At 39.2% G+C, this 19668-nt stretch overlaps 2 protein-coding genes across 5 annotated transcripts in view; both read right to left on the bottom strand.

Annotated features, from left to right (window-relative positions):
• ppil6 (peptidylprolyl isomerase (cyclophilin)-like 6) overlaps window positions 1-16829 on the bottom strand; it is a 65620-nt gene extending 48791 nt beyond the window's left edge. The window contains exons 1-2 of the mRNA XM_072552242.1: window positions 16777-16829; window positions 10683-10725 (exon numbers count right to left, since the gene is read on the bottom strand). The gene's annotated coding sequence lies outside the window, so the exon portion shown is untranslated. The remainder of the gene's footprint in view (window positions 1-10682; window positions 10726-16776) is intronic.
• Window positions 10574-19668, bottom strand: part of zbtb24 (zinc finger and BTB domain containing 24) — a 29704-nt gene continuing 20609 nt past the window's right edge. For all 4 annotated transcript variants that reach the window (XM_072552174.1, XM_072552182.1, XM_072552201.1 and 1 more), the window contains exons 5-7: window positions 18304-18387; window positions 16777-16858; window positions 10574-13163 (exon numbers count right to left, since the gene is read on the bottom strand). In XM_072552174.1, coding sequence (XP_072408275.1) covers window positions 12314-13163; window positions 16777-16858; window positions 18304-18387 — 1016 coding nt within the window. In that variant the 3' untranslated portion in view covers window positions 10574-12313. The remainder of the gene's footprint in view (window positions 13164-16776; window positions 16859-18303; window positions 18388-19668) is intronic.

Raw genomic sequence — 19668 nt, 5'->3', positions numbered from 1 at the left:
TATCAAGCTGAAGAAGCTCACAGCTCAACAATCTTCAGCTGTTTCATCAATAGCATTCCCTTCAACTGTAAGTTAGAAGAGGGAATGTTCATTGATGATCACATAATTCAATACCACTTACAACTCCTCACGTGATCAAACAGCCTGTGAAATGTTAGTTTGCTTTCTCTCCATGGATGCTGCCTGACACGCTGTGATCTCCACTATTTTTTGCCTTCACTGTCTGTGTAGGGCAAGACATACATCACACTCCATCTTGGGCTGATAAATTCATGCCACATAATGTCAGCCAATGACCAGCACCAAAAAAAAGAGAATGTAACCATCTCCCCTTGAATCATTATCACCACTGAATGACCCATTCTCACAATTCTTCAATACTTTACACAATATTATTGATCAGAAACATGAACCAGCTGGTCATATAAATACTCATGGCTATAAAAGCAGGTTGGAAATACTGTGGTGCGTAATTCATCACCTGACTTCATAATACCTGCACACCATCTAAAAGGCACAAAGCCACTTGCCTGGGTGACTGCAGCTCCAGTAATACTCAAGCAGCATGGTACAAAAGCAGACTGCTTGATTGGTACGTCACCCACAATCTTAAACTTTCACTTAATGTACCACCTCAACAAAGCTCCTACCACAGCTGTTTCCAAACCTGTGATCTATTCCACTGAGAAGGACAAGGACAGTACATATATGGGAACAGACAACCTTTAAAATTCCCTCAAAGTCACATAACATCCTGTCTTAGAACTATATTACCATTCCCTCACTGTTGCTACAACTCCTTCCTTATAACACTTTGGGTGTGTCTGCACCTTCTGGTGGACCTCAATGGTCCAAGAAAGCAAAACACTACTACTATCTCAAGGACAATTAGGGATGGGCAATAAATGCTGCACAAGCCTGTAATGCTCACATCTCAATAATGTGAAAAAATGCATTTTCATGTTAATAATTTTAGAAAGTAAATCACTTGACATATATGCGCTAATTTTTATGTATTAAATTTTCACTTTTTAACTGAAGTAAAACCAGATGAGATTCTGAAACTGGTTCAGGCTGTACTCATAGGTTTCTTGCCTTTTAAAACAAGGCAATCTTTAATAAGCAAAAAGACAAAAAAACATAGTAATCACCTCTGCTGCACATTTTGCCTGGTAAAATGCTGGATCTGTAATGCAACCGGCTACTTCAAGCTGCAAGTATGGAGACAGAGCCATGCTGAAAGGAGTAGCTGTAAACAGACACAGTTTCTATGGAGACAGTCAAAGGCCTGTACAGAGAAACCTTCCTGCCTAAGCAATAGGAGCAGCTAGTATCAAACTGACTACAGGAGAGCTGACGTTCCAGAGGAAGACAAAGCTATGGTGTGAACAAGATTCAGCACACAAACCTGCAAACCTTTAAACTCCAGAGGAGTCACTATTAAACAGAACCAACTTGAGACAGAACTACTGGAACATAATTGTGATACAAACAATATCACTTGTCATATTCTGGGTAATTATGCTATCAAATACTGGCAGATTTGTTATTACCCTCTTTCATTTCTATCTATATACAGCCATATAGCTGTACAACACGGAAACAGACCCTTCGGTCCAACTTGTCCATGCTGACTAGATATCCAAAATTCATCAAGTCCCATTTGCCAACATTTGGTCCATATCCCTCCAAACTCTTCCTATTCACATACCCATCCAGCTGCCCTTTAAATGTTGTATTTGTACCAGCCTCCACCACATCCTCTGGCATATCATTCCATGCACATACCACCCTCTGTGTGAAAATGTTGCTCCTTAGGTCCCTTTTAAATCTTGCCCTCTCACCCTAAACCTATGCCTTCTAGTTTTGGATTCCCTCACCCCAGGGAAAAGATCTTATCTATTTACCCTATCCAGGCCCCTCATGATTTTATAAACCTCTATAAGGTCACCCCTCAACCTCCAACACTTGAAGGAAAACAGCCCAGCTTATTCAGCCTCTCCCTGTAGCTCAAACCCTCCAATCCTGGCAACATCCTTGCAAATCCTTTCTGAAAGGCAGGATGGTATGTGACTTGGAGGGAAGTTTAAAGGTTGTGTGTTTCCATTTGTATGCGGTCCTTGTCCTGCTAAGTGGATTAGATCACGGGTTTGTAAGGGGCTGTTGCATGAGCTTTGTTGGGTTACTAAAGAGGATCAGACTGGTGATACACTCTGCTGTCAAGTTTCACAACATGCTTCCCATCGCTAGCTGAAGATGCCAACTTCACTATACTTAGGTGATTTAATAACACCCTAGCAAATGTCTTCACTCAAAGTCTAGTTGGTTGGACAAAGGCAGGATATCCAGAAATAAATTGTTCCAATAACTTGCATTTCAAGCATTTGGGGAGACAATGGCCTATTCGTAAAGTCATCATAGTTTCACAGGAGCATAGGACTTGTCGCATTAGAGATGGCTGATAGTAAGATTGAGGGTCACCACACCTCAGGCAAGGGGAGAAATTGAGAAGGTTGGACCTTCTAGGTAACTCAATAAAATTTGATTTATTATTGTCACATGTATTGAGGTACAGAGAAAAAAACCTTGTTTTGTGTGCTAAAGAAACAAATCATATATTACATAGGTACATCAGGATAATAGAACATAATGTAGAATATAGTGTTAAAGCTACAGAGGTGCAGAGAAGGATGAACTCTGATGAGAGGTCCGTTCATAAGTCGGATAACAGCGGGGAAGAAGCTGTTCTTATACCTTCTGCCCCCTGAAAGAGGGTGGAAGAGAGTATAATCAAGGTAGGAGGGATCTCTGATTATGTTGGCTGCTTTCCCAAGACAGTCGGAAATGTAAATGGAGTTGAGACGGACTGGGCCATGTTCACGAATCTGTAATTTCGTGCAGTTCTTGGACAAGAACAATTGCCTTACCCAGCTATATTGCATCCAGATAGGCTGGTTTGTAAGAGCATCTATAACTGGTAAGAGTCATTGTTGACATGCAAAATGTCCTTAGCCAGCTGAGGAAGTAGAAGCACTGGTCTGCCTTCTTGACTGTGGCATTAGTATGGATTGACCAGGAAAAATCGTTGGGTGATATTTGCTCTTAGAAACATGAAGCTCTCAACCATGTCCACCTGAGCAGCATTGATACAGACAGGGGCATGTCCTCCACTCCACTTCCTGAAGTCAATGACCAGCTCGTTCATCTTGCTAACACAGAGAAGATTGGTACCTCCATACCATGCCATTAAGCTGTCTATCTCTATCTTAAATTGTCTCAAACAACTGTCACTGTTTGAGACCAGACTAACTATAGTGGTGTCATCACAAATTTGTAAGTGGAATTACAGCTGAATTTGGCCACACAGTTATGAGTGAATAAGAAGTATTGTACGGGGCTGAGCACAGAGCCTTACGGGACACAGTGTTGAGGATTACTGGGAGGTGATGTTGTCGCCTGTCCTTACTGATTGCAGTCTGCAGGTCAGGAAATTGAGGATCCAGTTGTAGAGAGGGGAGCAGAATCCTAGGTCTCGGAGTTTAGAGGTGCTTTTTGTTGAAATTATGGTGTAGAAGGCAGGGCGAAAGTCAACAAATAGGAGTCTGATGTAAATGTCCTTGCTATCCAAATGCTCCAGGGATGAGAGTACGGCCAGGGAGATTCCGTGGACCTATTATGACCCCGTAGGCAAATTGTAGTGTACCAAGGGAATCTGGGAGGCTGAAGTTGATGTGTACCATTAATGATGTATGTCAGAGCCACCAGGCAGTAGTCATTAAGGCATGTTGCCTGATTTTTCTTTGGTCTGGGATAATGGTCTTCTTGAAGTATGTGGGAAACTCATTTCATAGTCAGGAGAGGTTAAAAATATTTGTAAATACTCCCATCCTTGCTGGTCCGGGCAAGATCTGAGTGCATGGCCAGTTGCTTTCTGTGGATTACGCTTAAGAAGGCTGATCTGACGTCTCTGACTGTAGGTACAGGTGCACTTGAGGCTGTTGGGGGCAGATGACATAATTTCACTGACCTTCTGTTCAAAATGAGCATAAATACATTGAACTCATCAGGGAGGGATGTAGTGTTGTCAGCAATGCTACTCAATTTTGCTCTGCAGCCCATTATAAACTTTGACAGTCGACTTGTGTTTGTGTGGTTAGTCTGGGACTCTAATCTGGTCTGGTGTGGTCTCTGGTGATGGCTTTGTGAGATTCATACCTAAATTTTCTGTATAGGTCAGGGTCACCCGACTTGAACACCTCAGACTTGGACTTCAGTAGGGAGTTGATCTTCTGGTTTATTCATGGTCTCTGGTTGAGAACACTCAGATTAACTTCTTTGGCACACAGTCCTCTACACACTTACTGATGCAGTCTGCGATGGTGCTGACATAATTATTTAGGTTGGCCACTGAGTTCTTGAATATGGACCAGGCTACTGACTCCAAGCCGTCATGCAGAAGCTCGTTTGTTACCTCAGACCAGCATGGTACTGTACCAGATCCTCATGCTTCAGTTTCTCTTTGTAAGGCAGGAAAAGGAGCAGTCTTATGGTCTGATTTACCAAAATGCAAATGGGGAATGGAGCAATAGGCGTCTTTGATGGCTGTGTAGCAATGGTCCAGGCTGCTTGGGCCTCAGGTGGGGTGGAGGTGTGTGGTTAATATCTTGGTAGCACACTGCTGAGGTTGATATTAGTGTCGTGCTGGAAAAGCACAGCAGGTCAGGCAGCATCTGAGGAGCAGGAAAAATCGACGATTTGGGCAAAAGCCCTTCATCAGGAAAGGATGAAGGGCTTTTGCCCGAAGCATCATTCTTTTTTCTCCTCGGATGCTGCCTGACCTGCTGTGCTTTTCCAGCACCACTCTAATCTTGATGCTGATCTCCAGCATCTGCAGTACCCATTTCCGCACTGTCGAGGATGGCCTGGTTCATTGTTGCTGGTGACTTCATTAAGGCCTAAGGTGTCAAGGTTATGTGTGGTGGTATATATTTCATCAACTGATACCATTAGACTATTAACCCAGAGACCCAGTTAATAATCTAGGTTTGAAATTCCCAATTTGAAATTGAATTAAATTTTAAAATCTGGAATTAAGAGTCTAATGATGACAATGAAACTGTTGACAATCATTGAAAAAAATGTCTGGTTCACATGTATTTTAGGGAAGAAACTGCTGTCCTTACCTAGTCTGGCTCCAGGCCCACAGCAATATGTTTGACTTTTAATTGTCCTCTGGGCAATCAGCGATGGACAATAAATTCTAGAGTCACCAGTGACGGCATAGCACATGAATGAATTTTAAATGTTAACTTTGCTTCTAAGATTTTTAATATCAATAAAGAGTTTTTAACCTCAAAACATTAAGATTATGATTTAAATGTCAATGGCTGCAGAATATGGAATTTTTAAACTTTGGAATTTCAAATCTATCTGTACTGGTGGATGAAAAATAATTTATCCTTAAATCCCTTGTAGCTGTGGTTGCACTATTTCACTAAAAAACCTGCACAAGTATTCTGCAAATGATTTGATGTATTATTGTCACATGTACTGAGATAGTGAAAAACATTGTTTTGCATGCTATACAAGCAAATCATACCTTATATAAGTACATGAGGGTAATAGAACAGAATGCAGAATATAGTGTTACAGCTGCAGAGAAGGTGGTTAGTAAGTTTGCAGATGACACCAAAATTGGAGGTGCAGTGGACAGCGAAAAGGGTTACCTCAGATTACAATAGGATCTGGACCAGATGGGCCAATGGGCTGAGAAGTGGCAGATGGAGTTTAATTCAGATAAATGCGAGGTGTTGCATTTTGAGAAAGCAAATCTTAGCAGGATTTATGCACTTAATGGTAAGGTCGAGGGAGGGTTGCTGAACAAAGTGACCTTGGAGTGCAGGTCCATAGCTCCTGGAAAGTGGAGTCGCAGGTAGATAGGACAGTGAAGAAGGCGTTTGGTATGCTTTCCTTTATTGGTCAGAGTACTGAGTACAGGAGTTGGGAGGTCATGTTGCGGCTGTACAGGACATTGGTTAGGCCAGTGTTGGAATATTGCGTGCAATTCTGGTCTCCTTCCTATTGGAAACATGTTGTGAAACTTGAAAGGGTTCAGAAAAAATTTACAAGGATGTTGCCAGGGTTGGAGGATCTGAGCTACAGGGAGAGGCTGAACAGGCTGCGGCTGTTTTCTCTGGAGCATCGGAGACTGAGGGGTGACCTTATAGAGGTTTACAAAATTATGAAGGGCATAGAAAGGATAAATAGACAAAGTCTTTTCCCTGGGGTCGGGGAGTCCAGAACTAGAGGGCATCGGTTTAGGGTGAGAGGGGAAAGATATAAAAGAGACCTACAGGGCAACTTTTTCACAGAGGGTGGTACGTATGTGGAATGAGCTGCCAGAGGATGTAGTGGAGGCTGGTACAATTGCAACATTTAACAGGCATTTGGATGGGTATATGAATAGGAAGGGTTTAGAGGGATATGGACCGGGTGCTGTCTGGTGGGACTAGATTGGGTTGGGGTATCTGGTCGGCATGGACGGGTTGGACCGAAGGGTCTGTTTCCATGCTGTACATCTCTCTATGACTCTCTATATGCGAGGTCTATTCAAAAGTCTAATAGCAACAGAGAACTTGTTCTTAAGTCTGTTTATATGTGCTTTCAAACTTTCGTATCTTCTGCCAGATGGAAAAGGGTGGAAGAAGACAGTATAACCTGGGTGGAAGAAGTCTTTGATTATATTGGTTCCTTTCCCAAGGCAACGTGAAGTGTAGATGGAGTCAATGGGATGGACGTTGGTTTGTGTGATATGTGGGTGCGATCATGACTCTAATGTCTTACAGTCTTGGCCAGAGCTGTGATCCATCTGGAAAGATGTGCTGCTGTAATGGTCATGTCACTAATTAGTAATATAGAGGTAGAGGTTAATATCCTGTGGACACAGGATCAAATCCAACCATGGCAGCTGCTGAAAGTTAAATTCAATTAATAAAATCTGAAATTCAATGCTTATCTCAGTAATGGTGACCATGAAACAAACACTGATTGCTGTGAGAAACAAACTGCTTCTCTAATATCCTTGAGGGAAGGAAATCTAGAAGATAGGAGCAGGAGGAGGCCATTTGGCCTTTCAAACCAGCTCTGCCATTGATCATGATCATAGCTGATTGTCCAACTCGTCAAGCTTAATCCTGCTTTCTCCCCATAACCTTTGATCCCATTTGCCCAAAGACCTTTATCTAGCTGCTATCCTAACATGGAAATCTGTCATCCTAATGTGGTCAGGCCCACACATACCTCAAATCCACAGCAATTTGATTACTCTTAAGTGCCCTCTTAAATGGACTACCAAGCCACTCATTTCAGGGGGAATTACTGATGGACAATAAATGCTGGTAATGCCAGTGATGCTTACATCCAGTGACGGTGCAAAAGGGGATAAATATAAAAGTCGCTCATCATTGCCTAGAAGTAGACACTGACAAATGTTTTTTAAAAAATCTATTTTTAAAATGTGCAGTAAAATTGCTGATTCCATTTTAATTAATGATCTTACAGAGAAAATAAAACATCCATGATCAATCTGTATTTTGGTTGGAGATTTCTGAAAGATACAATCCATTGCTCTTTTTGAATAGTGAAATTCAATGATTAATGTCAAAATGGACAAGCAGAATGGAAACTCAGTATAAGAATCGGAGGTTAGAGGCACCCCCAGAAATATGGCATCTTTTCAATATTGAAGTAAATAGTTCAGTAGGTGGAAAAATGACTTGCAGAAAAATGGTAAGTATAGTATACACAAGTGAAGTGCAGCAAGTAACAAGGAGGCTGTGGCTATTTTCCCTAGAGCATTGGGGGCTGATGGGTGACCTTACAGAGATTTATGAAATCATGAAGGAGATGGATAGGGTGAATAGAAGAAGTTTTTTCCCCAGGTAGAGAATTCCAAAACTAGAGGGCATTGGTTTAAGGTGAGAGGGCAAAGATTTAAAAGGGGACCTAAGGAGCAACTTTTTCACGCAGAGGATGGTGCATGTAAGTAATGAGCTACCAGAGGAAGTGGTGGAGGCTGGATGGGTGTATGAATGAGAAGGGTTTAGAGGGATATGGGCCAAATGCTCGCAAATGGGACTAGATGAATTTAGGATATCTGATTGGCATGGATGGGTTGGACCGAAGGGTCTGTGTCCGTGCTGTACAACTCTACAAAAAGAATCTTGAAATACGTCACTCAGAATATACACCTTTACCATGCTATGTTAACTCAGCATTATTACTATTACTCTTCCTTGAGGCTTTACCCTACCTGGTTGATTATACGTTAGCACAAAACTGAAAGAATAAATATCTTAGTCAGGGCACATATTTCATTGAGGCTGAGGCTATGTGCAATGACCTGCTGTGAAAGCTCTGTTCAAATTTTGATAGTTAGGATGAATTGCACCACAGCTGGTGTGGCAACTCATAACATTCTAAAATAAGTCATTTTACTCTCTCCCCCAGTGTTAATGGATCCTTAAAAGATTCCAGAATCAAAAACTATTAATTCCTTCCATTGACTCTATATTACGTTTTATTGAAATCTATCCATTAGTTTTGAGATATATTTACAAACAGAAGAAAAATCATTACCTCCTCTACCTTCAAGAATAATACTCAAAATGTAAGTATGAAATTTAATTACTTGTGGGTTCCTTCAGTCTTAGTCAAAGCTAGTTGCCAGTGTCTGTTGAGGAGGGTAGGCTTTTATCTGTACTATTCTTTAATCATTCCATTAGTATATGGTACAGAAAACTTATCTCCTGCAAAGGTGCTTCCCTTGTTCTCAGGTGATCTCCAATGAGCCTCTCAGCTTCATCCTCTGGATGCAACCTAGTATCTTTTTTAAAGTTTCCAGAATGGAGTGATATAAAAATTGACTCAATAGCTTGATCACTTTTCTGTGAAGTTAAATTCACCTATATTAGCCCGAAGTTTATATTTTACTGGCTTGTACGTTTGTCCCATTAGCCTTTATCTAACTTGATAAAGTTGTTTAGTTTCATCGTCTTCATTCATTAAGCTATCATACACTTTGAGAACATCTTTTACATGCTCCTTCTCTGGGTTGAAATGAACATGTATGCTATTCAAGTTGATAAAAGCATCCTCTAAACTTGTTAAACACTGTTGGAACAATGTCTACATTTAGACATAGCAACTACTTTATTGAAACAGACAGAACATATTCAACACAGTCAAATTGGAAGCCAGCATCCCATTTTTGATTGATAACATTTCTACCTATTATGGGCATTGATGGTAATGGTGCAGGTATTCCAATAGTATCAGGAAGGGAGGGAGTTTCAGATTTTTAATCTAATGACAATAAAGGAAAGATTATCTCTTTCCAAGTCAGGATACTCTATGACTGAAGGTAAACTACCAGGGTGGCAGAGTTCCAAAGAACTCGTTATTATCCTTCTAGACCTCATTTACTTTGAAGGTTCTGTCAAAGGAAGTTTCTTTCTGCAGTGCATTTTGTAGATATCACATACTGCAGCCATAATGGAAGGAGTGAATGTTTATGATGGATAGGGCATCAATCAAGTAGGCCGCATTGTTCTGGATGGTACTGAGCTTTTTTGGCATTGCTGGAGCTGCACAGACAAGTGGAGAGTACTCCATTATATTCTGACTAGTGCCTTATAAATGGACTGGCTTTGAAAAGTCAGGAGGTTGGTTACTCAACACAAAATTCCCAACCTCTGACTTGCTCCTGTAGCCAGTGCATATATAACTGGTTAAGTTTCAATCAACGGTGATCCCAGGATATTAATAATGGGGCATTCAACAATGGTCTTGTCACTGAATGTCAAAGGAAAGTGCATGGACTTTCAAGTTGAAGATGCTCACTGCCCAACACTTGCATGGCATAGATATTATTTGTCACTTAGCAGTTCAATGGTCTTCTTCAATATCTGAGTTGTTGTGAATGGAAAGTAACATTGCAATCTATGAATATTTACACTTTGACCTCATATTGAATGCAAGGTAAATGAAGAAGTAACTGAAGGTGTTTGAGGTAGGACCTTTGGAAGGCATATGTATAGGGCAATTAGGCAAACAAAAGGGCAAGCTCCAAGGATTATCTCAGTTGATTTGGGGACTGGTCAGTATCAACAAGCACCACACTGTCTTGAGACAACTGACCCTTTTCAGGATTGCACCATAGAGAACTACACTGTACAAGAGCTACTGAGACATCTGCTCCTTGGTGGCAATAGGCCTCAAAATTGATCTCATGTTCTTCTGTTTAAAGAGCTGAGATCTGGAGAATTGAGAAATGGGAGCCAGTTCAGAACAACACACACAATGGTCTGACTGAAGAGAATTTGCATAATTCATTAGAAAACACTGAATTTGTATCTCAAAGGGTATAACTGTGTTAAAACATCTGAAATACATAACAATGTCATTACCTAACACAGGTTACTCAGCATAGTAAATATTTTATTTATATTTTAAATGAGTAAACAGATTTAATAATATATAATTCATATTGATTTCAGGACAAAATGCCATCCAAACAATCCTAGTTAAACATGCAAACCAATTATAATGTATAATTGTGAATAATTTAGAACATTTAAATATTAACAAAAATGAATTAACTTAAACATTTTTTTCTGGCTCACCTATGTTCCTTTCAGGCCCAGCTGCTTCTGTTCCACTCACCATCTGTAATGAAGAACAGCACTGCATTTGTACTTCATGGTTAGCAGTAGTTCAAGGTGCCTCACCAATCACCTCTCAAGGACAATTACTGATGGACAATAAATGTCGGTCTACCCAATGACACACATCCCATGAAAGAATAAAAATAACAGCGGTCTTGTTGGCCTGCTTTAAACTGCTAAGTCAAGACACCAAGGAGCATAGCAGATAGAGGGGAAATGGAAGGACAGAAAAGGAGTTCACTCCTCAATTACTCCACTTATTTTGTGAGATGCTCACCAGATAACTCCATCTCAACATTTGAGAATATTCTGGACACAAATTTGACTTGCACTGCATTAGCGGCAGCTTAGAATAACTGCAATGTGGCAATCAATATGTACTCTATCAAAAGCACATACATTTATTAAAAGTTATAATTATTTACAATGTGTTGCTGCACAAAACATTTGGTCTGCAGATTGATCCCCCATCAGCAAATGGTGGCAGTATGCAAATTATAGTATTCTTCAATATTTATATTATAAAATATTCTGGATGCTTTGTATTAACATAAACTATGCAGTTTACATAACTGAGATGTAGCTGTCAGAGATGCTAATCACACACGTATTTGTGCTAACAAATTGAAGCCAATCATATGCTTAGGCACATAAACAAGATTGTGTGCGATATTTAAAGCAAAAAGTGAATTTATTTGTAAAATATGATCTCTTTTTCAGAACAAAACACACTGTAGTTTTAATTATATCCACAGCATCATCAGAAGCTGACGCTTGAAAACAGAGAGCAGAAAGATGCAACTTGAGCTACTGTATCACAAAATATATCTGAAAGTTGCAAAAGAAAATATTTCTAATAATGTTATTCCTGAGCTAGTGATGCAGTACCTTTTAAATGTTCATCTCCTAAAACAAAAGTTAGCCACATAATCATACAAGTACTTGCATTCTGTGATGTGAATCGTTTAGACACAATGAGTTTTAAACCATGAGTTGATGAGAATTCTAATATTTAAAAAATTCATATTGACACTTAATTAAAAAACACTATAAAGGACAGCAGCAATTAGGAGGAGTTAATTTTGCTGCAACACATTCAAGTTTAAGATTGGTTATGAAAAGGCACAGCAGAAAACAGATAAATGAAACATGAGCCTCTTCTGAACTATTTGGGCGTTTTTAATTTTTTTGTGTTGACCTGACCAAGAGTGAAGCATGTTTTTCAGGAAACTTGTTTAAAGAAAAAGTTAAACGAGGATACCAATCTTCAAATTGCATATCAAGAATATGCAAATCATTTCATTCCTCCTTTCCACTCTGATTTTGAGAATAGGAAGTAGAGGGGAAAGAAAATTCATCATAATATTATGTAAGATTGAAAATGGGAAACCTTCAAAGAAGTAAAAGCAAAGAGGAGAAAATAATTTGGAACAAATCAACTTTCAAATGAATTCTTAATATAGACCAATAAAGTGCTATATTAAAGATAAACTGTGACTGTGAGTATCACAGATTATGTGATAACCTCTTAGTTACATAATCATTATCCTATTTTCAGTAAACAGTTGCAACTACATTTTTTGATTTTTCTAGCTGTGTGTAACTAAGTTAGTAGTGTAAAGGTAAGAAACATTGTCTGCTTGCAACTGGAATGTTTGATCTGCAAGTGGCTCTCCTTGCATTTGTTGTGAAGATTGGTTCACAGAGATTGTTTGAGTTGATGGATCAGAAACATCTGCTGATCGATCTTGTTGAAGATGCTGAGCTGTTTCCTGGTTCAAATGAACTGGCTGAGTGGGCTCCTGCCCAAGACTAATAGGCTGTGATCTCCCCTGTGTTATCTGCAGTTGTTGAGCTTGACCCTGGAGGTGCTCCATTGCCTCTTTTGTCAATGTGATCACATGCATATGCTCTGGGTGGCCTGGACATTGCTGGTTTCCCACCATGCCAATGGTTTGGATGTTGTCTGTTTGGCCAGGCTGAGCTACCAGAGTCAGGTTCTGCATCTGCTCTCCTTGCTGAGTAAGCAGAGCCAAATTTGAAGCCTGGTCATTAGGTAGACTCTGTGATCCCTCTGCTGAAATAATACGAATGCTCTGTCCATGGTTGGGCATGAAATTAATATTGTCAACATCATTTGTTACCACCAGCTGGATCTGTTGTTCACCTACAGTAGGAAGCTGGTACTGCTGCAGTTGCAAGATAGTCTTCACTCCTTCTGCATCCCCATTAGCTGGAACACTAATGATCTCACTGTTTTTCCTCTCCTTGCTGTGAATCTTCATGTGAGACCTAAGGTTGTCAGCTCGAGTGAATCGCTGATGACAAGTTGGACACACAAAAGGCTTGTTTCCTGTGTGCATGGCATCATGACGTCTTTTGGCACTTGGATCAGCAAAGGATTTTCCACATATAGTGCAGGTAAAGGGTTTTTCTCCCCTAGAACAAATATCGTACATTAATTTCCACGCATAAAATTTTTTTTAAAAACTTTGTTTTTGCTAGGAATAATAGTATTTTGACACTAGACAGTATTAGATCCACTGCCTTTTTTCATATGTACACATAACCTACACTTGAAAGTATAGGGAATAACGTTAATTTGTTTGCAGATGACACAAAACATTGGGAAGTAGTAAACAGTGATTAAAAAAAGCAACAGACATCAAGAAGATACAGAATAGCGAAATCGGTAGATACATGGCAAATGACATTTAATGCGACCAAGTCACAGTGATACAGCATGGAATCAGACCCTTCGGCCAACCAGTCCATACCTACCATAATCCCAAACTAAACTAGTCCCACCTGCCTACTTCTGGCCCATATCCCTCTAAACCTTTTCTATTCATGTACTTATCCAAATGTCTTTTAAATGTTGTAATTGTATCCACATCCACTGCTCCCTCAGGAAGTTAATTCCACATGTCAATCACCCTATGTGTAAAAGATTTGCCCCTCGTGTCTTTTTTAAAACTCTCTGCACTCACCTTAAAAATGTGCTCCCTAGTTTTGAAATCCCCCATCCTAGGGAAAAGACAACTAGCATTAACTCTCTCTATACTTATTTTATAAACTGCATAAAGTCGCCTCTCAACCTCCTACACTCCAGTGAGAAAAGTCCCAGCCTATCTTTATAATTTAAAACTTTCATACCCAGCAACATCCTGGTAAATCTTTTCTGAACCCTCTCCAGCTTAATAATAAACCTTCCTCTAACTGGGTGACCAGAACGGGACACAGTATTCCAGAAGAGGCCTTACCAATGGCCTGTACACCCGCAACATGACTTCCCAATTCTTGTATTCAAAGGATTGAGCAATGAAGGCAAGTGTGCCAAATACCCTTTTAAAACTCTATCTATATTTGAGACAAACTTCAAAGAATTTTGTACTCGAATCCCTAGGTCCCTCTGTTCTACAACACTACTCAAGGCATTATTTTTAATTATATAAACCCTACCCTTGTTTGTTTTACCAAAATGCAAGACCTCACAGTTATCCAGATTGAACTCCATCTGCCATTTTTCAGTCCATTGACTCATTTCATCGAGATCCCTTAGTAATCTTAGAAAACCTTCTGCACTGTCTACTCTGCCACCAATTTTGGTATTGTCCCCAAACTTACTAACATGTCTTCTATATTTCATCCATATCATTTACATAAATGACAAATAAAAGAGGACCCAAAACCGATCCCTACAGACAAGCCTCCAGTCAAAAAGCAACTTTTCATCACCACTCTCTATCTCCTGCCATTAAGCCAATTATGTGTCCAATTGGCAAGCTAACCCTGAATCCCATGTGACCTAACTTTACTAATTAAGCTACCACGCAGAACCTTGTTGAAGGGTTTACTGAAGTCCAGATAAGCACTCTATGAGAAAAAATGAGCACAGGCAATATATATTACATGGTACAATTTTAAATTGCATGCAGGAACTGAATCCGCAGTGAAAATTCAGAACCAGATGGCTGGAAAACAAAAGCAAGGAAGTGAAGCTAAATTGATAATTCATTAGTTACACCTCAGATGGGGTCGTGTGTCCAATTTTGGGTACCACACTCTATATAAAAGACGTTAAGGACTTGTAGAAGATGCAAAGACATTTAGTGTGCTGGAACCAAGAACAAAGGACTTCAGTTATATGGAGAGACTTGAGAAGTTGATAGTGTTCTCCTTAGAGTAAAGAAGGTTAAAAGGAGATTCAATAGAGTTGTTCAAAACCATGAAAGAGTTTGATAAACAAGAAAGGGTTTCCTGTAGCAATGGAATGCCACAGACTTAAGAGGATAAGCAAAAATTAATCAAAGAGGAAAAGAGAACCTTAAAGGATGAGAGATTTAGGGAGAAAATTCCACAGTTTAAGGCTTTGGCAGTTGACAACGTGGTTGGCAGTGGTCCACTGATTAAAATCAGAAATGATCAACAAGTAGAATTCAAGGAGTGCAGACAATGAAATGCAATAGGGCTGGAAGAAATAACTTAGATAGAGAAACAAAGAGTGAAGAAATTTAAAAATAAGGATGCATGAACGGCAAACTTAGGTCAGTGAGCACAAGACTGATAGATGAACATGAATCAGTTGAGTTGATGTGAACTTGCATGACATGACGTAAATGTGCACATTAGGAGCAGAGTAATGGATGGCCTTGAATGTACTTCGGTTGAAAATGGGAGATTGGACAGGAACACATTGGAAACAGTCAAGTCCAGAGGTAATAAAGAGATGACTAAGAGATTTGAGCAGCAGATGAGCTAAGGCTGGCAAGGATTCAGGTGATTTAATTGTAAGTTTCAGAAATTAATTGGGTAGAGAGTTGAAATGGAAAATGTCCAAATATATAGAAAAGTACGGAAAAATGGAATTTGCTGAGTAACTCCTTCAAAGAACAGGCACAGGCAGAATGAGCTGAAATGTGTCATTCTGTAATTCTATGACATCCAAACATACTGATGCAACTAAGACAGAAAGTACCATTAACAGAGTGTGCTGAAGAAGAAAGTTGTAAAAGGAAACATATTACTAAATGAGTAAAGTAAAGGGACATAGAGTTCAACAGGGATTGATGTGAGTCAACTGTTGTGGATCAAAGGAAAACAAATAGCATGTAACGAGGTAGTATAAAGAAGCAAAATGATTTAGGCGGTCTGAATGCTCTAATCATTGAAAGCTAGACAACAGACAGAAAGCAATAAAATAGTTTAATGGCAGAGAGGTTGGAAAACTAATGAAGTGGATGCTACATAGTTATATAGCCTTGTTCAATCCCACCTGGAGTAATTTGTTCACCTTTGGGCCTGGCACCTCAGTAAAGATCTTTCACATTCAGATTGGATGCAGCACAAATTCACTGGAATTGTACCAAGGCTTAGAGGATTAAATAATGAGAGCAGACACTTAGACTTGGCTTTTGTTCACTTAAACAGAGAAGACTTGAGTATTTTAAATATTAACATAATCTGATAGAATGCATATCAATAAACTATTATTCAGTTGGGGAATTAAGAACACATTCTTTAAATCAATGAATGGCTATTCGACAGTGAAATCAAGATAAATTATTGCACTCAAAAGGATAGTAAAATCTGGCACTCTCTCCAAAAAGACAGAAATTCCAACAATAACAACTTACAAGATTTTGATGTATTTTCATTAGGTAAGGGTTTTTATTGATGGAGTTCAAGTGTAAATCAGCTGTGATCAAATTTAATAATGGTCACACTTGAGTGCTGCAGGCCTTTTTCTGCTCAGTATCCCTCAGCCAACATAGTGGAATTGGGATCTTCCTACACACCAACTGGCTACCATGTTTCTGTACAACAGCAACTAGGCTTTAAAAGCACATCATAACATAAGGCATTTTCGAATGTCCTCAGCTCATGAAAGGGGTTATAGAAACAAAAAGTATTTATTTGGTAAATAAGCTCCCTCTTTCTTCAACAGAATAGTAATACAAGTTATGCTTAAATATGGAAAATGGGTTAATTCATTACAAGTGTCTTATAATATTCAAATCATGTTAAAGCTTCGATACTCAACAGAATATACCTGTGGATTCTGATGTGGGTCTGCAGGGTATTCTTTGCAGTAAAACATTTACCACAAATCTCACATGTAAATGGTTTCTCGCCTGAAAGAACAAAAGACAGGTCAACATTATTGTCATAGTTGGTTACCATGCCTCTATAATTTTCTGACAGGAGCTTCCGTGAAACAGTAACCTAAGTTTCATGCTGAAGAACATCCCGTGCATTTCAAGCATCTACAGTTCATTTCCTGAGTGCCAATGCTAATCCTTTAGTTTCTACATCTTTAAATGAATTTTTGTACTCATCTAAACTGGAAATGCATCAAGATTCAATTGAGGCATTCAAGAAGCCATTCGCTGGCGGTTTGGGGTGGGGGGGGGGGGGGGGGGGGGGAGGAAACAGGATATTGGCACTAGCTAACGATATTCATATAATGAGGCACAGTGGGCGAAGTGGCTTCTTTCTGGGCTGTAATGCTTCTGTGATCTTGTGAAAATAATTGTCCTAATAACAGAAAACAGCAGTGTTGGTGTCAAACAGTTTGGTTTTAGTCCAGGATGAAGTAAATCTGAAATGAAGTCTTTTCTATTGTCACAATAAGGGGACAAGAACTGTCAAACAACCATGTACTTAATTCTCTGATATGTTTGGTGATTTGTTATTCCTTACCTTGCTATATCCTAAAACAACTGTCTTTAGTCACAAACCTATCCATTTCTTTCCATGTTCTATTGTCACCTCAACTCTAAAATGATATCCACAATTTGCTTTCCTTGTCAGCTACCTCCATTTATAAATATCTTTATCTCCAAGGTTCCTAAACACATTGCTCCATTATTACCTCTCTCCAAAGTTTCCAAGTATATTTCCTCAGAGGACTGCAACTGCCCTCATAAGGTCAACAACATCTTCTGTGACTGCAAGCATGCTGTGCCCCTTCCTCTTGTCTTTGACCTTCATGCCATTGCTTAATCTTTGATCACTCCTTCCATTCTACACCCTGTTGTCTGTCATCCACAACGTGGTATTTTTGTTTTGTTCTATTTGTCCAAACAAGTCCAGCACATTTCTAGCAATAGTTTACACTCGCACCTCCCTACAGTCATCGTTTAAGAACTCTTAAAATTCCACTCTGGACCCCTTCATTTCAATATTGACCTGTTGCCTTAATAATTATGCACAGATACATGATCACTTTTCAGGTAAACATCAACAATCAGATATACATCCTGCCACCAACATGAATTTTACAACTGATTTCTACATTACCAAACTGCTTATCTGAGGATATTCTCCAACAAACTATCGTGAAAAAGAAGTGAGATTTCTTTGGCTCAGACAAATATTCTGTCCCATTTCACCAAACTCTGCCCCATACTTGGCTTTGTGCTTGTGTCCTGGTAAAACCAAAGTATATATAATCCTGTTATCTTATAATTTGTTGAGTTTAATTTCAAATTCCATATTCATCATTGGTTTCTCATTTATTCCCACATTTTTCCAAAAATGTATTCCTGTGCTATCTATCTTTCACAGTGTACATTACCTGTGTGTGTTCTCATATGTTTCTTCAGCTGAGCAGCATCCATGAATTTACGATGACAGTGCACACATTCAGGCATAGACTGACCTGGCAAACAAGTAGTGGGAAAAATTACATTATAAAACAATATATTTTACAAATCTATTGCTGTATATATGCAAATTCATAGGACTCTCTACTAGAGACTCAAAGCTTTTACAATTCACAACAATGACTTAGATGAGGGAAGCAAAGACATGATAGCTAAATTTGCAGATGAATATAGACAGGTTGAGTGAATGGGCAAAAATCTGGTAGAGCGAGTACAATGAGGGAAAATACAAAGCTATTCACATTGGCAGGAGGAATGAAAAAGTCAAGAACTACTAAAATGGAGAAAGACTACAGAATTCAGAGCTCAGATGGAGCTAGCTGTTCTCATGCATGAGGCACAAAAGGTTAGTACGTGAGTACAGCTCATAATCAAGAAGGATAATGAGATGTTATCCTTTGTTACAAGAAGAATTGTGGATCATGGAGAGATCCTGTGGCACAGTGGTAATGTGTCTACCTCTGGGCGAGGAGGGTCAAACTGATAGCCCATCTGGCTCGGAGATGTGATATAGCACGTCAATACAAACTGATTAAAATACCACTGTAAACAAATTAACTGAGGATTCTTGTGGTTCTGTGGTTGTGTTCCTATCTCTGGTCTGGTTTGAAGTCCTACCTGCCTCCCAAATGATAGGCACTTAAAGAGGCAAAATATTTCTTCAAAGAGTATAAAGATATACTCTGGTCTATTTAAGGGGCAAATAACAGTCACATTTTTAAATAAACCTATTTGTTTTGAATGGGTTTTACAGGTGTATAAAGAGTCACATGGCCCTTCAAGGGACTGACAACTTGTTAATTTTGTTTACTTATTTCCAAAGAAGTATAAAGAGATATTTATTGACACTGGAGCTACTTGGACCATTAAATGCCATAAATATGTAATGTTTCAATTTATAAATAAAACTGACTCGAGATTGACTTCTGATTTTCATTTTTACCAACTGACTGCCGGGAACCCAGCAGGGCCAAACACCAGATGACATCGGTTTAATATGAATGGCAAAAGAAGCAAGAGGAATAACTTGTGTAGACAACAGGTGGTTAAGTCTGGTACCTGAAAAAACTCAATTATGGTCATCAAAAGGGAATTGGTTAATTATCCAAAGAGAAAAAAAATTGCAGAACTGTGGCGAAAAGTCAAGGGACTGTATGAAGTTGAATTGCTCTCACAAAGACTTGGCACAGATATGTTAGGTCAAATGATCTTCTTCCATACTATAACCATTCAACTGGTCCATGAAATAACTTGCTTTATTAAATTTTAATGAAGGT

This window comes from Chiloscyllium punctatum, chromosome 3, assembly GCF_047496795.1.
Source record: "Chiloscyllium punctatum isolate Juve2018m chromosome 3, sChiPun1.3, whole genome shotgun sequence".
Taxonomy (NCBI): Eukaryota; Metazoa; Chordata; class Chondrichthyes; order Orectolobiformes; family Hemiscylliidae; genus Chiloscyllium; species Chiloscyllium punctatum.
Note: the sequence above shows the minus strand (reverse complement) of the source record. Positions and strands in the feature narration are given on the sequence as shown.